Source organism: Coturnix japonica, chromosome 13, assembly GCF_001577835.2.
Source record: "Coturnix japonica isolate 7356 chromosome 13, Coturnix japonica 2.1, whole genome shotgun sequence".
Taxonomy (NCBI): domain Eukaryota; kingdom Metazoa; phylum Chordata; class Aves; order Galliformes; family Phasianidae; genus Coturnix; species Coturnix japonica.
In genome coordinates this window covers 6,296,807-6,315,494 of record NC_029528.1, presented here as the reverse complement: position 1 = coordinate 6,315,494, position 18,688 = coordinate 6,296,807, and the positions used below count along the sequence as shown (strand labels likewise).

Here is an 18,688-nt window from a genome sequence, read left to right as displayed (position 1 = left end):
GACAAGAATTTGGCTCATATTTGGCAAGATTTCTTAGGCTATCATTCTTTAGCTAAATACCAAAATAGTCAGGAACTGTGACCATTTGTGCTGATGATCAGTACAAAGTGAAAATATCTGGTATCTTAACTGAAAACTCAATCTAAATATTTTTTTCTGGTCTAAAGAAACAAGTAAGACAGCACAGGAGATCCATAACACTTCATATCAGTTACTGCTGTGTTCCTTTTTCAGAAGTTGTCAGAGCTTTCCAAATGTCTAACGCGTTCAGGCTCTTTTGTGCACCATGCAGAACTAAGGAAGGGCATCTTTGGCACTTCAATAAATTGTGCTGTGTTGGTTCTGCAGTGCTCAACTAAAACTAGCAGGACCCAGCATGCAATTATGAGACCAGAATGGCTCCCAAAGTACACACAGTGCTGAGACTTCCAGCAATTATTTCTGTGATCCTTCAGATAGAGGTTGTTCAGGGACAGAACTGCTCCTTTAGGTAATTACATTCCCAGGGCTATATGGGGCCTGTCAGACTTTCCCCTCTCTCCATCACAGGCCAGTTTTGTGGTTCGTTATAAAATAAATATGTCATCCTGATGGGAGTTTTCTCAGTCATTCTCAAATGCAGAAGAGATAACAAGCTGCAGCTCAACTGAATCTGAACACAACCAAGTCACTGCTACACAGAAACACAGCATGTTGCTTCCTGGCTGCATACTGCATGTGGGACATGAGTGACTTCCCTAGCAGGGACCTTATCAGCTAAGATGTGCAATTAAGCTGGTATTTGTCCAACAAAAGGTAAAAATGACTATCCGGGTGATGTCGCACCATAAGCAGAGCAGTGAAGGCTCTGGAGCATCCTGAATGATCAGTCCCATGTGTGACATTCTCCACCAAGCTTTGCTCTGGCAAAATTCCCACTCGAGGAGGGAAATGCAGCATTCTCATTTCGTTTCTGCATTACTGGATGTAAAGCTTGGAAAGCAAAACTGCCTTAACCACATGGCAGGAGGATGGTAGTTCATAATTAATTTTCCACATCAACTGTTGGCCGCCCTCCTCTACCTCTCTGCTAGGCTACAAACTGCCAGTAGATACTCATCCAAGAGCAGATATACCACAAAGCAAAAAGCATGATTATTATTAGCTGTGCTTTACAGAGTGGGCTAGCCAAAAATAAGAGGTAAGTGAGCTGGGGCAAAGGCAGCCCTGCCTGAAGCTGCTTCTCATCCAAGAGAAGCAAGAAATAAGGGGAGAGAATAGCAGAATGGGGAAGATAGGCAGACGGGGGAAGGCTACAAGCAGATACAGAAATGTGTTCTAAGAAAAAAGCTTTGAGCCATTCAACTCCAAAACACCTGCAGCCCAAAGAAACAGCTACCCCCCTTCATTCCAGTTTGCCTCCACCTGTGACATGGCCCACAGGCTGCCAAGCAGCTCAGTAGTGGAGAAGGGGCTCCAAACTTCCTCAGCTTCTGAAAGCTTCCCTCCCATTCAGACCTTGGTTAAAATTTTCCATTCCTCACACCTGAAATTTCTCAAAGACCAGAGTGCAAAGTAATTAAAAGGAGGTCTTCGGTCCTTACAGGAGAAAGGTCTCCAGGAGAAAATAAACCACTGCTTCATCACCAGAAGGCAGAGCTGCAGGCTGACAGCTCAGAACAAGCTCTTTTGTGTGACTTTGGGCAGATCCTTTGACTTCTCAGTATTTCAAGAGCACAGGTAAAGGACTACTACTATATTACTGTTCTGTGATTGATATCTTAAGAATTCTATGGTAGTTTTGGAGTTTCTTATTTTCTTTCAGAAACCCAACTCAGTTCTACTGCTGCTATCAGCTTTTAATTCATTTTACACCAAGATATTTGTTATCAGAAATTGTGCTTTGATATATGTCAGGTTGATGGATTCAATAAAAGCCCTGTCAGGAGGAGCAGAGCGAACAGAGTGGCAGAAGTGGTGGCATCAGTGGAATTGATACGTTAACAGCCAGTCTGCTGATCTTGTAACAAGACACACAAGCATAATAATCATTTTATTTCCTAACTCTGGCAAAATTGTTCTGGTAAACACTGGAAAACATTTGCATAAAAATTACTCATACAATCAAGCTCATGTGTGGTCATCAATAGGAAAAAGCTATGCATAAATGTGATCCCATACACAGCTCTGTATTCCAGCTTGGTGCTGAAAATTCAATTGAGAATAAAGCATTTATTCAAAACTTAACCTCAGGAATTCAAGCAGATATCCCCAGATAATCCAATCAAGTATTTCCTTTGATAATACCGGAGCCGAATTTTACTACCATTTTCAGATGCAGCCAGTAGATCTGCAACCCTCATCAAGTCATAAGAAAGCCACATTATGGCTTATTTTGACATCCAGACGCACAGACATGAAAACCAGTGTTTGTTTCTGGTTTCATAATATAGGGAGTGAGAAAGCAGTTCAGTGCGCAGCCAGAGGCCAAGAAAGGCTTGCATATACCAGTACCAGCTACCTGTACTGTCCCATCTGCACTGTCCTACAATACCACTTCCTAACTTGAGATGAACTACAGAGTATTTGGGTGGGGCTAAAAAATAAAAATAAAAATGGATGTTGAGATATTTTCTTCATTATGTTTAATCGCTACTTAAAAATCTTCTCTTATATATTTATTGAATGTGCTTTTTTGGCAGAACCAAGCATTTTATTAACCAGACTCTACTAATCTAAAAATAAGCAATGTAAGAAAAAGCACTACTCTGCATTTTATCCACAGATCAGGTTAAAATAATTCCTTACACAAGAAGAATACCATTACCATTAGTACTGCTAAAAGGGGATCCGCTTGTCTCACGTGAGTAAACATGCTGCAAAGATGAACACGCTCAGCTAACACCATTTGGGCATATGCTGCCATTTCCAGCAGAGATACAGAGGAAATGTGGGTCCTGATGTCACTTGGTGTTACCATAATCACTTAACTCACCACATGAAAGAAACTGACTCAGGTCAAAGCAGTAACCTGAAACAAACAGATCTGTACTCATATCTGCTTTGCCACATAGCACAGCCAAGGCCATCCCCTGCACCTCCAGCTGAGGGTATCAAAGGGAACTTCTGCATTGTAGGTGCCTGCATTCATTGCAGGGGAGCTGGTCATTTGACCTTTAAGAATCTCTTCCAACTCAAATGGCTCTGTGGTTCTGTGACTCATGATCACATGCAAATCGGAGATGCTTGCTGCTCAGAAGTAACTGCTCCTTATCCCCATGTTATGACTGACAAATAAGTAGCAGTTCTGCCTTACAAGAGCATCATAGGAACAGATAAAGTTGATGGTAGTCAACCATTCCAGTAACACTGCATAAACCCCATGTTTTCTTAGGGACTTTCAAGTCACTCTTCTTGTTTTTTCCCTCCACTAACACTACATATGGGTGTGATGTTGCTGATATATTTTTCTCAAGAAACCACTGCTGGTTCAGTCATGAAAGAGAAGTCAATACCTACATGTTAAATAAAAAACAGTACCATCTGATACCACTTTATTAGGATGTGGGAGCCAATACTTCAAGAAGCTTTGTCCTTTGTAGGCATATTTTGTCCCCAACAAAATAACTTGGCCCATGTAAAAGAAACTGTAGTATCAGAGGCTACATGATATAAAATGCTTCTACAACATAAGACTTTCTAAAATACGTTCCTTAAGTTCTCGTCCCAGTTTCTTGTTAAAAGATGAGTTGCAGTCTTCCTTGCTATGTTTACAGCAGAACAAAAGAGACATTCTTGTATGATATAAAAACTTGAATACATACAAAAGCTACAAGAGCCACACAATGAAGAGTATGCAAGATTATGCAAGAAAGGGGTATTATTATTGTCCTTGGCAAGCAGTGAAAATATACCAAGCACAAAAGAATGCATGGGACCGTATTACAAATTGAGTACTTCTGCACCGTTTGCTTTCCTCTCCAACCCTCTGAACTACAGAGGAAAGCGAAGCAAAACAAGCGTGACTTTCAAAATGCAGACGTCTATCAACAGGCATACATCACCAGCAACAGAACACAAGCATCAATGAGCATTTTGGTCATCAAGCACTTGATATCAACATGCACCCCCTCAAGCTCAAGACTCTAGCAAGACTTCAGTCTTGATGATTACTCTCTGCATTCAGAGAGAGAGAGCAAAGATTATTTACTGAGGCAGTAAAGACATGGCACATATATAGCAAAAAACACAAAGGCTGCTAACTTCCCATTTTTATCAGATGTAGATACTCAGAAAAAGGCAAAAGCAGGTGGAAAATGACATACCTTACCAAACATGAATGTTGGACTCAACTCATTTCAGAGCAACGTTGGCGTGAAGGTAAGTTCCTCAGGATACCACCAAACGCAATTTCCTTCTCAGCTCCCAGAGGGTCCAGTTCACACCTCTCCTTGTCAGTGAGGCAGATGCAATGTCCTCCGGTACGTCAGAGCCTCAGCTGCGAAAGATGCTGTTCAGAAACAGGAAAGAGAAGAAGGTGTGGCATTAAATTCTGGGGTCAGTTGTTTGGCAGATTCAGAGCAGAGCATAAGACAACATCTGATAGAAATAAAATGTCAAGGCAGGACAGAGCCTGTGACAATCCATCACGCATGGCACCTTTGGAGGGCAATCTCTGAATGCAAGAACTATGGTGCAAAGCTATTCTTGCCTTACAAAACTTTAATAGTGCCACTGCACCATGAAACAAATGCTAGCTTGGCTGCATTTTATTCTAGTCTGATATACTAAGAAAGTAAGTAATACATTTCTCCATAGGGAATGTTTTAATTCATTATAGCATTTTCACAGAATAACAGAACTTTTATATTAAAAGCAATGACACAGCCTCAGTCTTAGTACTTTGCACTGCTAAAAACTGCTCTCATTTAGGAAATTCAAAGCTTCTCAATAGGCAATTACATTAGGTTTTATAGTTAATGGGAAGCGGTGACTGTCAGCCCAACGCTCAACAACATGTTCCTGAATTCAATTGTCAAAGACAGAAAAGCATCCTAATGATTTCTGGGAGGGTAGGAAATCTCTATCACCATGTTTTCTGGCTTCCTATCACAGACTACAACCAGCTTGCAACAGCATCCAACTACCTTAGAGAAGCACTGGGAAGTTCAAACATTCATATGCCCATTGCTGCCTTTGCATTCATCACCTCTAATCCCTCTGAACTGCCCAAAACCAAAAGTCCATACAGCAGTCATTGTCACATAGATGAGAACAACCAAATCTATTTACTTTATTTACTCCTTCATTTCTCATCACATTGCAGACCTTCCGCACCTCTTGAACTCAGACTCAAAGGACAAACATGAACCTTCACAGCTTCTGTCCTCTTCCAGGCTAACTATCAAGCCTTTGGTTGCAAATGGCACACGAGAAATCAGACTGACAACTGGAAAGGTTGCTAAATGACTGATGGCCATGGAAAGGGATGATGCTGCATCAGCTTAACCTGAGGTAGCAGCAAGACCCAACTCCACCTCTTCAAAGGGATTTCTGTCTCTGGGGGGCCACAGTTACAATAACTATTTCAATTTTCTTCCTAACACAAAAGTCATGAAGCAAATCAGTTCTGCATTCTTGTGCATTAACTATAGAGTCATCTGAGTTGAAAAGCAGAAGGAACAACAGGTTGTCATTGCAAACTGAGTGCCAGTGCCCGGTCTCAGTTTGGAAGAGATGCGTTTTTGAAAGCCCCTATTTAGTACAGCTTGCCAACGCTCATCTGAAGCAAATCTCTTTGGTAAGAATTTGGCACGTTGTCTTAATGCACTGCTATGCATGCCCTTGGAGTTTCTGTGTTGTCTGAATTCCTGCACTGCTGGGTGGACCATAAATTACAGCACAGGCAAGAGAGTGCACTTTCAGCTCTTGGCAAAGACAGAAAGAAAAAAGAAAAAAGCTTCCCACATCTAACCACTACCATTAAGAAACTGAAAACACAGCAGCGCTAAGCTGGAAAATACTGCCTCAGATTCCAGCCAAGCATCTGTCCAAGTCAGACTCAAACTGTGGGGCAATCCAGATGAGCAGTGATGCTGGAGGGTGGGAAGTAACGGGATCTGGGGCAACAAAGGAGATAAACAACTTTGGTCTCAATAAAATGCAGAGACTATATAATATTCAAGCACATTCCTAAATTAACAGAGTTAAATGTATTAAATCAGTCTTCAAGTCACAGAAGCAGGAATATAGATGTTCTCATTAATCAGAAAGACAGACAAGAGTTTTCCAGTAAAAAGCAAATTTTCCTTAGAAAAGTTTCATTTTTTTGCTGATGGAAAGCATGAATTACACAAAATATCGGTATACTTTAGATGTAACAAATCAGATCAAGTCTAAAATTTGAAGACATGACTTCTATCTTAAAATGTTCTCAGACCACAAATCAATGAAGGTTAGGAGACCAACCCAAAGGCAGCCTTGCTATACCCTCTGTCCTGTTCTTACACTCAACTGCAGGCACCAGCTATTTGTCACTGTCAGGGTGAGGACAGGAGCCAGCCAGACCTATATCTGACCCAGTACAGTCATCCTTGTCTTTGGGTGTCATACAGCTCAAGGTATGGACCTTGTGCATATAATCATGCATAGTGAGATGTATACGTGATCATAATAGTGAGAAAATGCAACTTTTTACAGTGCTAAAAGAGGAACTTACAAGCCAAACAATTTATTGGTAAGTGTATTTAACTGTACAGCATGTATTCAAATCACTGCTTGTCTCTTCAAAAATCAATTACAACCTAGCTAACTTCAATGAAAACATTATTTGGGCCTGGAAAAATTATATATTTAAAGAATCCAATGACTTAAAAGTCTGAAACCGTATCACCTGTCTTGAAGTTGTTTTGCTTTTACTCCTGCGGTGGTCATTATGAAATCAAAGCTTTGCATGTGTGTGCATCCATGTGGACTCATGCAACACTCAAACATACACAACATGAGCGTATGCAGTCTCTGCATTCCCATTTCCCTAGGGCCACACATAGGCAAACACACAAGACTAATACAGGGGTGCTCTACTAGTAGAAGCATGAAAAAGGTTGTGAAACAGGCAGGGAATAACACAGGTTTATTGCTAGACATTTAACAAAGCCAGCTTCTTCCATAAGGGGCAAGAAAAAGATCCCAGAGCAGACTCTGAACACAGCAGGAAATAACACCAATTCATTAGCAGACATATCTTCTAATTACAGCCTTGGACATTAGCCCCCGTACAGCCGAGTAAGCAACAGCTGCCGCATTTTGCCCATTCTTCAGTATCAAACTCACTGTTTCCTAGAGAGCTTCAGGACAGCATGGCTTAATCAATCCCAACACACTCACGAGCTTCAACTGAAAGCAAAGGTATTTGGCTATCTCAGAGGATGCTCGTGACTCCTCACAGCTCATATCGTAATGGAAATTGGCTCCTGTGTTTTACTGGATTTGTTTCTCTGCTCCTGTCGCATCAAGGAAGCTGTAGGATCAACAATTCATCTTGTCAGCTCCATCTCTGGTAAAGATCTTACATTAATTTAGTGTAGAGGTGACACTAGTGAAGAAGAGAATAAAATGAGGCTTTGAATCCCTCTTTCCAGAAGGCTAATGGTAAAAAATTGGTAGCAATACTACTATGGCACCTTTCCAACTATAACACTTACAGCGCTGCCCACGATCGTGTCCCAGACATACTTTGTCATTCACGATGGCTGAGTACAAAACATAAATAAAACAGAAGTCACCAGCAATCCCAGCATTCGGCTGTTTTGAGGCTTTTTTTCCTCCTTCTCTGCCAACAAAACTAATAGTGAAATAGCTGAGCTGCAATTCAGGTGATAACGTCAGTGATTTGGATAATTGGTGGAGGCTGGCAGAGTGATGGATGTCCTCAAGAAATGAACTCAATGCAAGCAGTAACAAAATGGAGAATACATTGACTAAAAATATAATGGAATGCTGCAACGTTACTGAATGTTAACACTGCTTTTTGCCATCCAAGTGCAAACTAAACGTATCCAGCAGAAAAGAAACAAGGACAGCGATAACCATGTCTGCCCGTAACGTCATCATAACAGTACTTATATTACGTGGTAGAAAAGTAAAATTAAACTGACACACAGCTGTGCGATACAACTTTGCTGATATAATGACAACTAACTGGATTTCTCCTCAGTCAGATCTAAAGGAAGGCTCCCTGCAGCAGCTGGAAAGGCCTCCAAGAAAATGGGCTCAGGCACCCACCAGGGAGCCAGGAGTCACCACGATGCAGTTGGGATGTGCTGCGAGATTCTCAGCTGCCCCAGCAAACACCACTTGTCAATTTAAGCCCCAGTGTAAACCTAATTCTGTTAACCAGGGAAAGACTTTATTTTTGGATGCACTCCAAGACAAACTTCAGCACGAACTGAATTAGCATTCTGAGACTCTTCTGGAATATATTTGGATCTCTTTTCTATATTCTGTAATTCAGTTACATGCCAGGACAAGGAATGCTGCTCATTACTAGAGGACTCATATAGCCTCGGATCTCTTTACTGCAGCTGATAGTGTAGAAGTGAATCGTATTACAGGATCAGGGCATTACAGCGTAAGCTTTTTATAAACATACTGTACTTCTCTCTATATATATCAAAGGTATTCGCTTGACCGCTAACTCTAATCTAATTCAAACTCAATGTATTTGTATTTTGCCACCCAAATCTCAAGACTGACTTCTCTGCATCTCCTTCAAACTGGCTTTCACTTCTCTCTGAATGCTGCAGATGAAGTTTCCCAGTGGTTCTGGCACTGTCCTCATTCTGCTCTCCCTGAAATCAGTGAGATTTATTACTAGTCTGCATTAAGACTGCTCATAAAAAACTGTTTTTGCTGTCCTAATCTGTCACTCTCCAGAGACTTCTGCTTTGTATCACTGCTATTTTTCATACTTTTATTTTTTCTTCTTGGAAAGTGAATAAGTAAGAGTGTATCTCCATCTACTGCTAAATGTCATTGCTAAGCAAACCTTTCGTCCTTTGCTAAAGTTGCTTATCTCTAAAGTTATTTATTTAACTGTAACTTTATTGTTTATCTCTGTGGAACATATTGGGATAAGCTGGTATGCCAAATGTTTGAGAAAATACAAATCTATTGGATTCTGTGGCAGCTGGAGGACACACAGCTGTCAGTCAGTTGTCAGCCTGGAATCTGAGCACGGTTTTCCATTATAAATTCAGATTATTCTTCTCAATGTTTCGATTTTAAAATCCACACATAGCGTCAAACTGATGCATTTGCTGAGAATCTCCAACTTGGCTCTACTTAGATGCACTGAGCCAGGTTTAGTTAGTAAGAACAATTGCTTTCAAGCACTTTTCACACTTTGGGAAGTTTTGTTTGACAAATTAGCTGTATACAACACACTCTTGGCTCTGGAAGCCACAACAGTGCTGTGGTTTTTTACAGTTATAAGGGAAAAGTAAGAGTCAAGCAAGTTCATAAATGACACACAAAGGCAGCCTTATTTACTGCAGGGATCTGAGAGGTTCGCCTGGAAAGTATATCAAATTCACTGACACTTGAAAAACACCAAGCTAACTCCTGAAATGTGGCTTTTCCATGTTGGGTCATATATTTGAAGAAAAATAAACTCAACTCAAGACGGAAGCCAGCATAAAAGCCTGATAAATCTCTAGAGCCCTTAAATTCGGTCAGTGGTACAAGGACAGCGGAGGAGGTGCACAGAGGTGTGCCAGAGCAGCATGGACAAGGACTATGCCATTGTATGGGGGAGGCAAGGAGAGGCCAGAGCAAATATGGGGCTGCAGGAAATCTCTAATGGAAATGCCAGGTTTGGAGAAGGCTGGTGTGAGTTTAGAAGGACTGCCAAGGAACAGAAGTGCTTATAAGTCCTCAAAGTGGACCTTCTGGGGTACAGCACATGCGCTCAAATACATTTAGACCCCCTTTGCTGCCTTCCTTCTTCCCTCTCTATGCATACAAACCTCTCCAACCAACACTTTCTCAACCAGCCCTACACGCTGAGCTACAGAAAAGCTTCAGTAATAAGTGCAAAATGCTGAGCAGTCCATTGCTGTTACAGAAGACATCTTTGCCTCAGATACCATATCAGAAATATCTTCAGAGTACACCCACATAGACCCCTCCTGCTGTCTGCTCTTGGAGACAAGTTAGATGGATTTTTCCAAAGTCTCCAAACTAACTGAAATGCTCTCGTTCCATGATAAAATAAGGCAGTGTCACACTGCTTTCAGTTGGTAAAAGCTGGATTCCTCGCCATGCTGTAAATCCAAATGAATGGAGCAGAAATACAGCGTCCAGCAGACTGCACTGCTGAGCCACCACGAGCAGCAAGCATCTGAACTGCCTTCAATCTCATTAGGCTCTCAGTAGTCCTAAAGCAATCTTTTGATTTGTGCTGAAAACCAAAGCAGCTAAAAGTAGACTATCAAATGCAGAGGAATCTAGAATAACCTTGTTACAAAACACACCGGATTCTCTTCAGACACAGCTAAAAGACAGCTGACTCTGTGTGAAGGGGTTGATTATTAGATCCCAGTCAGAAATGTGTCACAGAGCCCAGGTAGAGCTTCACACGAAGCTTCACAAGAAGAATCATTTAGCCACTGCTTGTACAGCAAGCGCACAGAGCACCTGAACACCAATGACATCCAGACATGGACAAAATGTAACTACGAAATACAGATGAAAGCTACTCAGCACAGTGCAGCATTTGAAACAGAAATCTGCCATATCACTGATTGTCTTCTACAGATACACTTTTCCATGTAGTGTTAACTGTCCTTACATGATAGCTATGCCATCAAGTAGTTGGATTCTCAAACTCTCTTGCACCCAGTGTTCATCATACCAGCACATGACTGCGTTCATCTAACAACTCTTTGGAAATACAACCCCATAAATAAAATGCAAGAGAGTTTAGTGTGCTTTGCTTAAGTAAAAAACAACAAACCATCACGATACAGGACTGCATGTATAAATCAGTCAGCACAAATTCATCTGAAGAGGATTTTTTTTTATTTTCCCCAGTCCACTCACCCTTAAACAATTGGACACTACAAGAAAAGCCTTCAGCTATCCATCTGCATAGCACTGCAAACGGTCTGAACAACACTAACAAAGTTCACTGGCCTGAATTTATCTCTGGTTCACTTCAGGGGGCTTTTGCTAGTGATAAATCTGCCCTCTTGGTTACAGGGCAAAAAAAAATGAGTCTGAAATCACAGCTTTGAGAAAAAACAGTGAACAAGTTTGGATGTGGGCAAGTCTGTGCATGGAGAAACGCTTCTCATTACAAATGTGCAAAGCATTGGCAGTTTGCAAAAGGCTGCTCTTGGGAACGTTTATGAAGAGCTATAAATAGACTGCTCGGCCCATGATAAATTATAATCTGTGAAGCCTGCAAGATTAGAAAACTCTACAGCTCCGTTTCCTCAGTGGAGGTTTTCAGGTCTTATTTGACTGAAGACAAATTTTCAGACCTCATTTATCCTGCATGGATGCATACATGCATCTATGCATACATGTGTTTCAGAGTCACTTCTGGATGCTTCATCCAAAAGTAGTATTTTAAAAGCCATGAAATGACATTGTTCACAGAAATTGAAACACCATGCAATTTCATGTTTAAAAACAGCAAACCAGAGGAAGGACCAATTCCATATATTGTGGTTGTTTCCAGACATGCCTTAACCACCATTCTAGGGCAGCTACAGAAATCCTGCTGTGACCTCTAGCACCATCCAGAAGCTGTAGTCATGGCCATCCTCCACTCTTGCATAGCAACTACTGAAAGCAATGAACTTCAGCAGCTCCGACTGGCATCTGCATTATGAATAGTTGCATGTTCCTATTAACATATCTGCTCTTCCCATGAAGAGCTCACTAAGAACAAAGAACGGCATATGAAGATGGCACGAGCAGTATTAAACACAAGTAGTTAAAAGTATATATTAATGGTTCTTCAAATAATACACTTGATTACATCTACTGCAGAGTATTCTCCTTCACATTTTTGTAATGAATCTGACTGTGAAAAACAAATTTATGTCTACAGTTTGCATCCTTATAAACTCAACTCATTTGATGTGAAAAACCTACAGTTTAATTGCTTGATTTAGATGTGGCTGCTAAAATGCGTGCTGAAACATTACTCTTTTAATTATGTTAATTTATAACTGAAAACCTAAATTTACAAAGGCAATAACATTAATTATTTACTTGCCCATTAAAGCTGAATATTTATTACTAAGCTAATTGGTTTCATAAGTCTGCCAAAAAATTAAAAACGAGTTTATGAACTGATTTATATTGGAATGATACCCCCATATCTCTCAGCAGGTTCTGTGCATTTAATGGGTTGTACTGATATGCATTCGTTTATACTCTGTTATACTTACTATTTTTAAAATATTCTTCCCTTGATTAAAATGCCAGTTCCGACACAGAGCAAGCGCTTTCTGTGCTCAAAATCCTATATGCAATGTGATAGACTTCCACTGATCTGTAATAATTCATCTTGCCTCATTGTTTGAATGCTTACTGAATAGAGGACTACATGGGGTTAAAATCAACCGTAAGAGGTACAGTAGCTCAAATAATCACCCCACAGCAGGAATAGCAGGGCTGATAGAAAGCAATGCCAGTGGTGAAGTCTCCATCTTCACTTAAATATGAGCTTCATTTCTACACACAACATGACTAATATATTCATCTGTGCATGCATCCTCAATATAATACAACCAGGTAACTAAACCTTACAGAGCAACTTAAATGCTACCTTAATGTGTGATGAAGGGCTAATTTTTATTACTGTCTAGATGGAAAGTTTCATTTCACCTGGCAATCTCTCTCCACTCCAGCATCAAGTTTTCCCTTCTTATAACATTCCTGAATATGTTACATTCCCTGGAGGCAATCAGATTACTATAAAGCTGCTGTGCATCTCAACACGAGACAGAAATGCTGTGATCTACATTTCTGCTCACATACTTCTGGAAGTCTCCTTTGACTGGGGCTACCAACCAACAGTTGGTCTGCAGAGGGCATTATGTAAGCAGAATAAAAAGAGCCACCCCAGAGACATTTGTTTCTAAACATGGGAGAATCAGAAGTCGTTGTAGGGTACAAGACAGCTCCTGCAGGGAACTGGTACGAACTGGCAAAACAAGGAAGAACTTGTTAACATTGCAATCCAACCTTGTTAACACCAAAATCCAACCTGTGATGCCAGAGACATTTTCTACAATTCATTTTAGGGCTACAAAGAAAACCAACAAGAAAGTGGTGATATTTCAAGTGAGAACATTGTCAGTTCGAAACTAGAGCTGCTCAACACATACACCCAAACACAGTGCTTTGTGACAGGATGCTGCTGTCAGCCCTGCACCTACAAACCCAACGTGACACAGGTAATAGCTGTGCTGCCCTCTGTACCTGCACCCAGGTCTTGTTTGTGCTGTTTTTCCTTCATCCTTTTGCAACAGAATTTACTTTGCACCCCAAGACCTGATCATAAGGCTGCTGTCATCAGTGTAAAACTTCCCATTAATTGCTTGGTGATCTCAATTGTTGCTGCGGTTTGTACTACTTCCTATTTGGCTCATGGCTACAAGGTCACACATATTAAACCATCCTGATTCAATGTCATAGCATTTAGACAATGCCTTCAGACACAGGGTTTGGATTTGAGTGATCCTGTGTGGAAGCAGAAGTTGGACTTGGCGATCCTTGTGGGTCCCTTCCAATTTTGGATGCTCCATGATTCCATATAATCTTGTTATCTAAAGAACATATATTTATACACCAATAGACCAAAACCCAAGCTTTGGGGAAATACTAATTATTCAAAAAGCTACTGAGTTAAAGTCAGCGTAAAGCTTGAGTAATGTGTAACATTGCTTTGAATTTTCAATTACTTTTGAAAATGCCTCTTTTTTTTATTCCAAGAAACAAAAAGCCCTATCATGCAAGCCCCACTTTCTAGAAAAAAAAAACCAAAAGTTATTTCAAACTAAAATCCAAGCCATTTTTAATGACCAAGGAGGCAACTAAATTTAGCAAATTCCAGAAGTCCTGTGCTTTTCCGTTTTGCTTTTAGCCTGGGTTTGCTGAACCTGGCCTCTCCATCACTATTAAGGTATTAATGGTTTGGCACTGAACAGTGCCAACACATCAGGCTGCAAAATTCAGATCGAGTCTGGCATGAAGCAAGAAACCTCGCAGATAAAGACCTGGTATGAGGCAGTCCTGGTGAACAAGGATAATGCTGCACGACACTCAACTAGCAGAAGAGAAGGTGGCAAACAGAAGATAATTTTCAAGCATGTGGTATTTTTAGCAACAATCAGCCAAAACGCCTTAGACATCAGTTTCAAGCCACTTAATCCTCTTAATGATATGCTACGGCATTTGTTTATGAATAGGGCTTTGCTTTGTTTTCTATGTAAAATTCCCCTTAGACACTCAAATTCAGTGTTCTTCATACACGTTTCTGTGACTACACTGAGTATTAGGCTGGAGTTTAGTTATCACAATGCTAAATTACTCCATCTAGGTCACTACTAATTCCCCTAATTTTACCATAATTCACCATCATTGCAACAATGCAGCACCCTATGGAGACATTACAGCGCATAAATCCTGTGCTCATAGAAGATGCTGGAACGCCTAGTCTGCAGTCTTTGTGAAAAGGTCTAAGGAACACTTAAAAATAATAATCTTCAAGCCAACTTTTCTAAGAGTTACTTCCAGATTCCCATCCTCCACCCAGCTATTACTCTGTTGTGTGATGTTAGGTAAGTTCTCTGTGCGTGATACTCTACTGCAGTACAGGCTATAGCTCAAGGCAAAACTCTTTCATAGTAAATACACCAGGGAAAGGAATGGTGAAGAGAGAGCAGAGAGTATAACTGCTGTACACAGCAACTTTCATTAAAGGAAAGCATTTATGAAAATAGATAATTAGAAAGATCATAATGCGTTGTCCCCTCCCTGTTTCAAGGACATATCTGCTCTTAAGTATTTTGCTCAAGTCAGGTGTGTTGGGCAACAGAAGGCCCTGGTCAGGGAATTCCTTCCTACTTAACAGTGTGCATCTCTGCTAAAAGCATCTACTGATTCACTCATCAGAAAGTTTGAAAGCCACAAGTCTGAGCTCAGCTCTCTCTCTTATGAGATCTCAGTGCTTAATAGATTAACAGACACCCACCTGAAGATGGAGTGCTTCTGCTTTCCTCTGTTTCAGATTAGTCACCCATCCACAGAAGGAAACTACACTGGTTTGGTCTTAATAAAGCACGTTGGATATTACTCACTGTTCACAGGTACCTGTAAGTTCAGTAACCTATTCTGTACCTTTTCAGGTATTTACAAGGCTCTGTTTCCTTTGCGCTGCCCTCCACGATGACAGCTACTATGTTTGCCTTCCTTGAGACTTCTGACAACTTCGCTGTTCCCCATGAGCTTCTGAGAGTCATCATAAATAATTCTGCGGGTACATTTCGGAAGGCCACGCTGACCCAAATATATCATGCTTATCTAAATACTCCTTATCTTGTTCTTGCCTTTGCTCATAACCCCTTGTTACAGAGAACACTGTTATGGCTCTGACACAATTATTAACCTTCCTGCAAAGAGCAGTGCAAAATAATGGCATCTGGTATTTCTGTCTTCTCTGTCTACTCCGTTATTTGTTTTTCTTTCCTCTTACTTCCAATGCTTTTGTAAGCCACTTCATAACCCTTTATAGCTGTCAGTGACTTTGTCTCCCAGTCCTCCCAATTTTGGCCTGTGTAGTAGCACAACTGCTGTTCTTCTCAGCCGTACATATCTTGCTTACCAGCTTTGCAATATTTCACATTAGTGAAAAACTCCCTGAATAGCCATGCCAGTTCCTTTTGACTTTATTTAGTAACAGACTGATAGTAAGATGAGATTTATGGACTTAAAAGGGCCTGGCTACAACTATGGATGCAGAGACAACCTGTGAGCTACAATATGCCTCCTCTATGCACTGCTCCAACACAGAACTTCCAAACAAGCAAAAAAGCTTTTTTAATTCATTACCTTCTGCCCTCACAATTCAGAGGCAAGCTACATAACATATCCTGTATTTCTGGCCTCCCAAGCTGTCTCCCAATAAATAGCCCACAGACCAGCTGAAAGAAATACTCTCGTAAAAACTTCTCCAAACCAATTTCAACCAAATTGCCACCTGTCCTCCACTTCTCATCCTCACTGTTTTTCTCTTGAATATTCTGAGGGCATCGCATTTTCTTCAGTGCCTTCTAGATATTGCACACCTTGGTCACAATCCCTCTTCATCTCTTCCATTCTAATGAATATAAACATAACTTTCTTAACCTCTCCTCATAGTTTATAACCCCAAGTCCCTTTATCACCCTTGTTAAAGCTGTATCCATAATCAGGGTGTCTAGAAAGATCAAAAGGAGCGAACAAGAAAGTGCCTACTAAATACAAATTGTTACATGAATAATCAGCATCTCCCTCCCCCAGCAAACCCTTCTCACCCTGTGGCAAGCAAAGGGGTGAACCTGCACACTCAGTGTCAGAGGACAAGCCTGCTGCTGATTCCTGCTCATCGAGTGACTTGGCCGGGATGGCCTTTGAAGCTGCAGGGTGCACCACTCCTCCCAAGCACACACTGCAATATTCAGCTTTCAGATATTTGTGCTAACCATGACAGCTATGCATATATATTTGCTGCAGGTAAATGGAAATTCACACCTGCCCATTTTATAGATCATATAAACTGCCCTCCACCTGCCCATAAACGAACTGTTTGGCATGGATACACAGGTATGTCTACCTCATATACCTAGGAACATGTTTAATATTCCTTTTAACAAGGAAAAGACACACTGGCCTTAACCACATTTTATTACAGATCTGCTGATGAAGATAACATGCCATCTGGCCTGCAGCGCTCGCTGTGGGCAGGGTTTATTACTTGTATGGATTCCCTCCACTGATAAGCAGCATGGAAGCCTCCAAGAGCAGTCACAAGAATGACCAGGGCACAGAAGATAAACACCTTGCAGGGGATATCACCATGTCCTTATGGATTATGCTATATGATACTTAGAATCTGGAATCTGTCATTGCAGATTAGATGAGCGCTCCATTTAGACCAGAAACCCAAATCAGACAGTGGAAAAGCAGATGCTTCAGGGGATTGTTTGAGGAAACTCTGCAAACAGTTACGGAACAACTAAACCACCTGGGTTATTTTCTTCCTGATCCTGATAAACCAAAAAGTCAGCAGACAACCCGAAAAGGCAGAATTTCTGCTGCCTCTCTCATGCACCTTCATTTTAATTTGCACCAATGCATACTACATAGTCAAACTTCAGCTCTTGAGCTATTGCCCTTGGTGGCACCTTGTCACAATTTGTCCCCATGCACTGGCAAATCAACAGCTCCTCCCAGACCCACAATATATGAAGTCACAAGCTTATGACCAATCTGCTGCTTTTTCAGGAGTTCCCTTACAAGATCTGCTCACACACTAGTGAATCACTCCCAATCTGTTTTGCATAAGCAAATTTAAGGTACTTTATTATGGAAATGTATGCCGAAACATCTTCCCACAGAATTTCATGCTGTCATGGTATGATGCAGTTACACAGGGCGGAGAGTGATGCACATCTTACAAAACTCCTATCTTTGACCTGTATGACGTGGCACAATGATCAACGCAAGCATAAGAAGTGAAAGAAAATTCATTTGTCCTTGGCATGCTTTGTAGCTGTGTATCTGCTTCTCAGCAGGTATAGCCAGTAGTAGCGATTTGCAGAAGGAAACAGTGCTGAAACTAGCTCATGACAAGCTTACGACTCTATTTTTCTTTGCCATTATTATCTATCAGAAGATTGTTACTATGAAGTATTATCTGCATATTTTATCACGCCTACATTTACACCAGAGGAGCAAATCAGTGGATGAAAATAACCTTGTACTCCTCCAAGAAATCATCACTGCCTTTACAAGGTCTTACCCTGATATTTTTTTATCTTTTTATTTTTAATCTAGGCTGTTCCTCTGCTGCAGAGCTCTGCCTGGGCTGTCCCAAAATTGGGAGAGTGGGGACCGAGGCTGCAGGGAAATACAGCTGAACTACTTGTAGTTTGGACCTGTTAAAACAAACAATTTATTCACTCCTCTCAGGAAAAGAACAATTTTCTCATCCCCTTCACCAAATGACCAGAAATTCTGACTGTAAAGCAACTTCATGCACAACAATTTGAGTAGTTACCACACCTGGCTCATTACTATAATCTGGATAAAGATTTCACATTGTTAGAAGCTTAGAATAATTATGAGAATCACATTTGTTCTCTTCTTTGGATGTATGGCTGAACATCATAAAAAAAAACAACAGTTCATAAAAGCTCATCCTGAGCCACAACAAGGTAACAGCATATCCAGTAACTATCAACACATGCTCTGAGTCATGTCCTTAGGATATAACTGGCTAGGACAGAGTCTACATAAAGCTTTAACTGGGAAATTACATAACCATGGAGATCTAAGAATAACATTCAAAAACCAGTTCATGAAATAAATTGCCAAGTGTGATCTTGTAAATGCAAAGCCATCTAAAAAGGGGTAAGAGATTCTTTTAGAC

At 40.8% G+C, this 18,688-nt stretch overlaps 1 protein-coding gene across 5 annotated transcripts in view; it reads right to left on the bottom strand.

Moving 5' to 3' along the window:
- The window catches only part of SGCD (sarcoglycan delta), a 297,420-nt gene that overhangs the window by 183,050 nt on the left and 95,682 nt on the right, over positions 1–18,688 (bottom strand). For 4 of the 5 annotated variants that reach the window (XM_015875788.2, XM_015875793.2, XM_015875787.2 and 1 more), the window contains exon 2: positions 4,305–4,489. In XM_015875788.2, the coding sequence (XP_015731274.1) occupies positions 4,305–4,316 (12 nt within the window). In that variant the 5' untranslated portion in view covers positions 4,317–4,489. The remainder of the gene's footprint in view (positions 1–4,304; positions 4,490–18,688) is intronic. The other variant, XM_015875791.2, reaches the window with a different exon arrangement.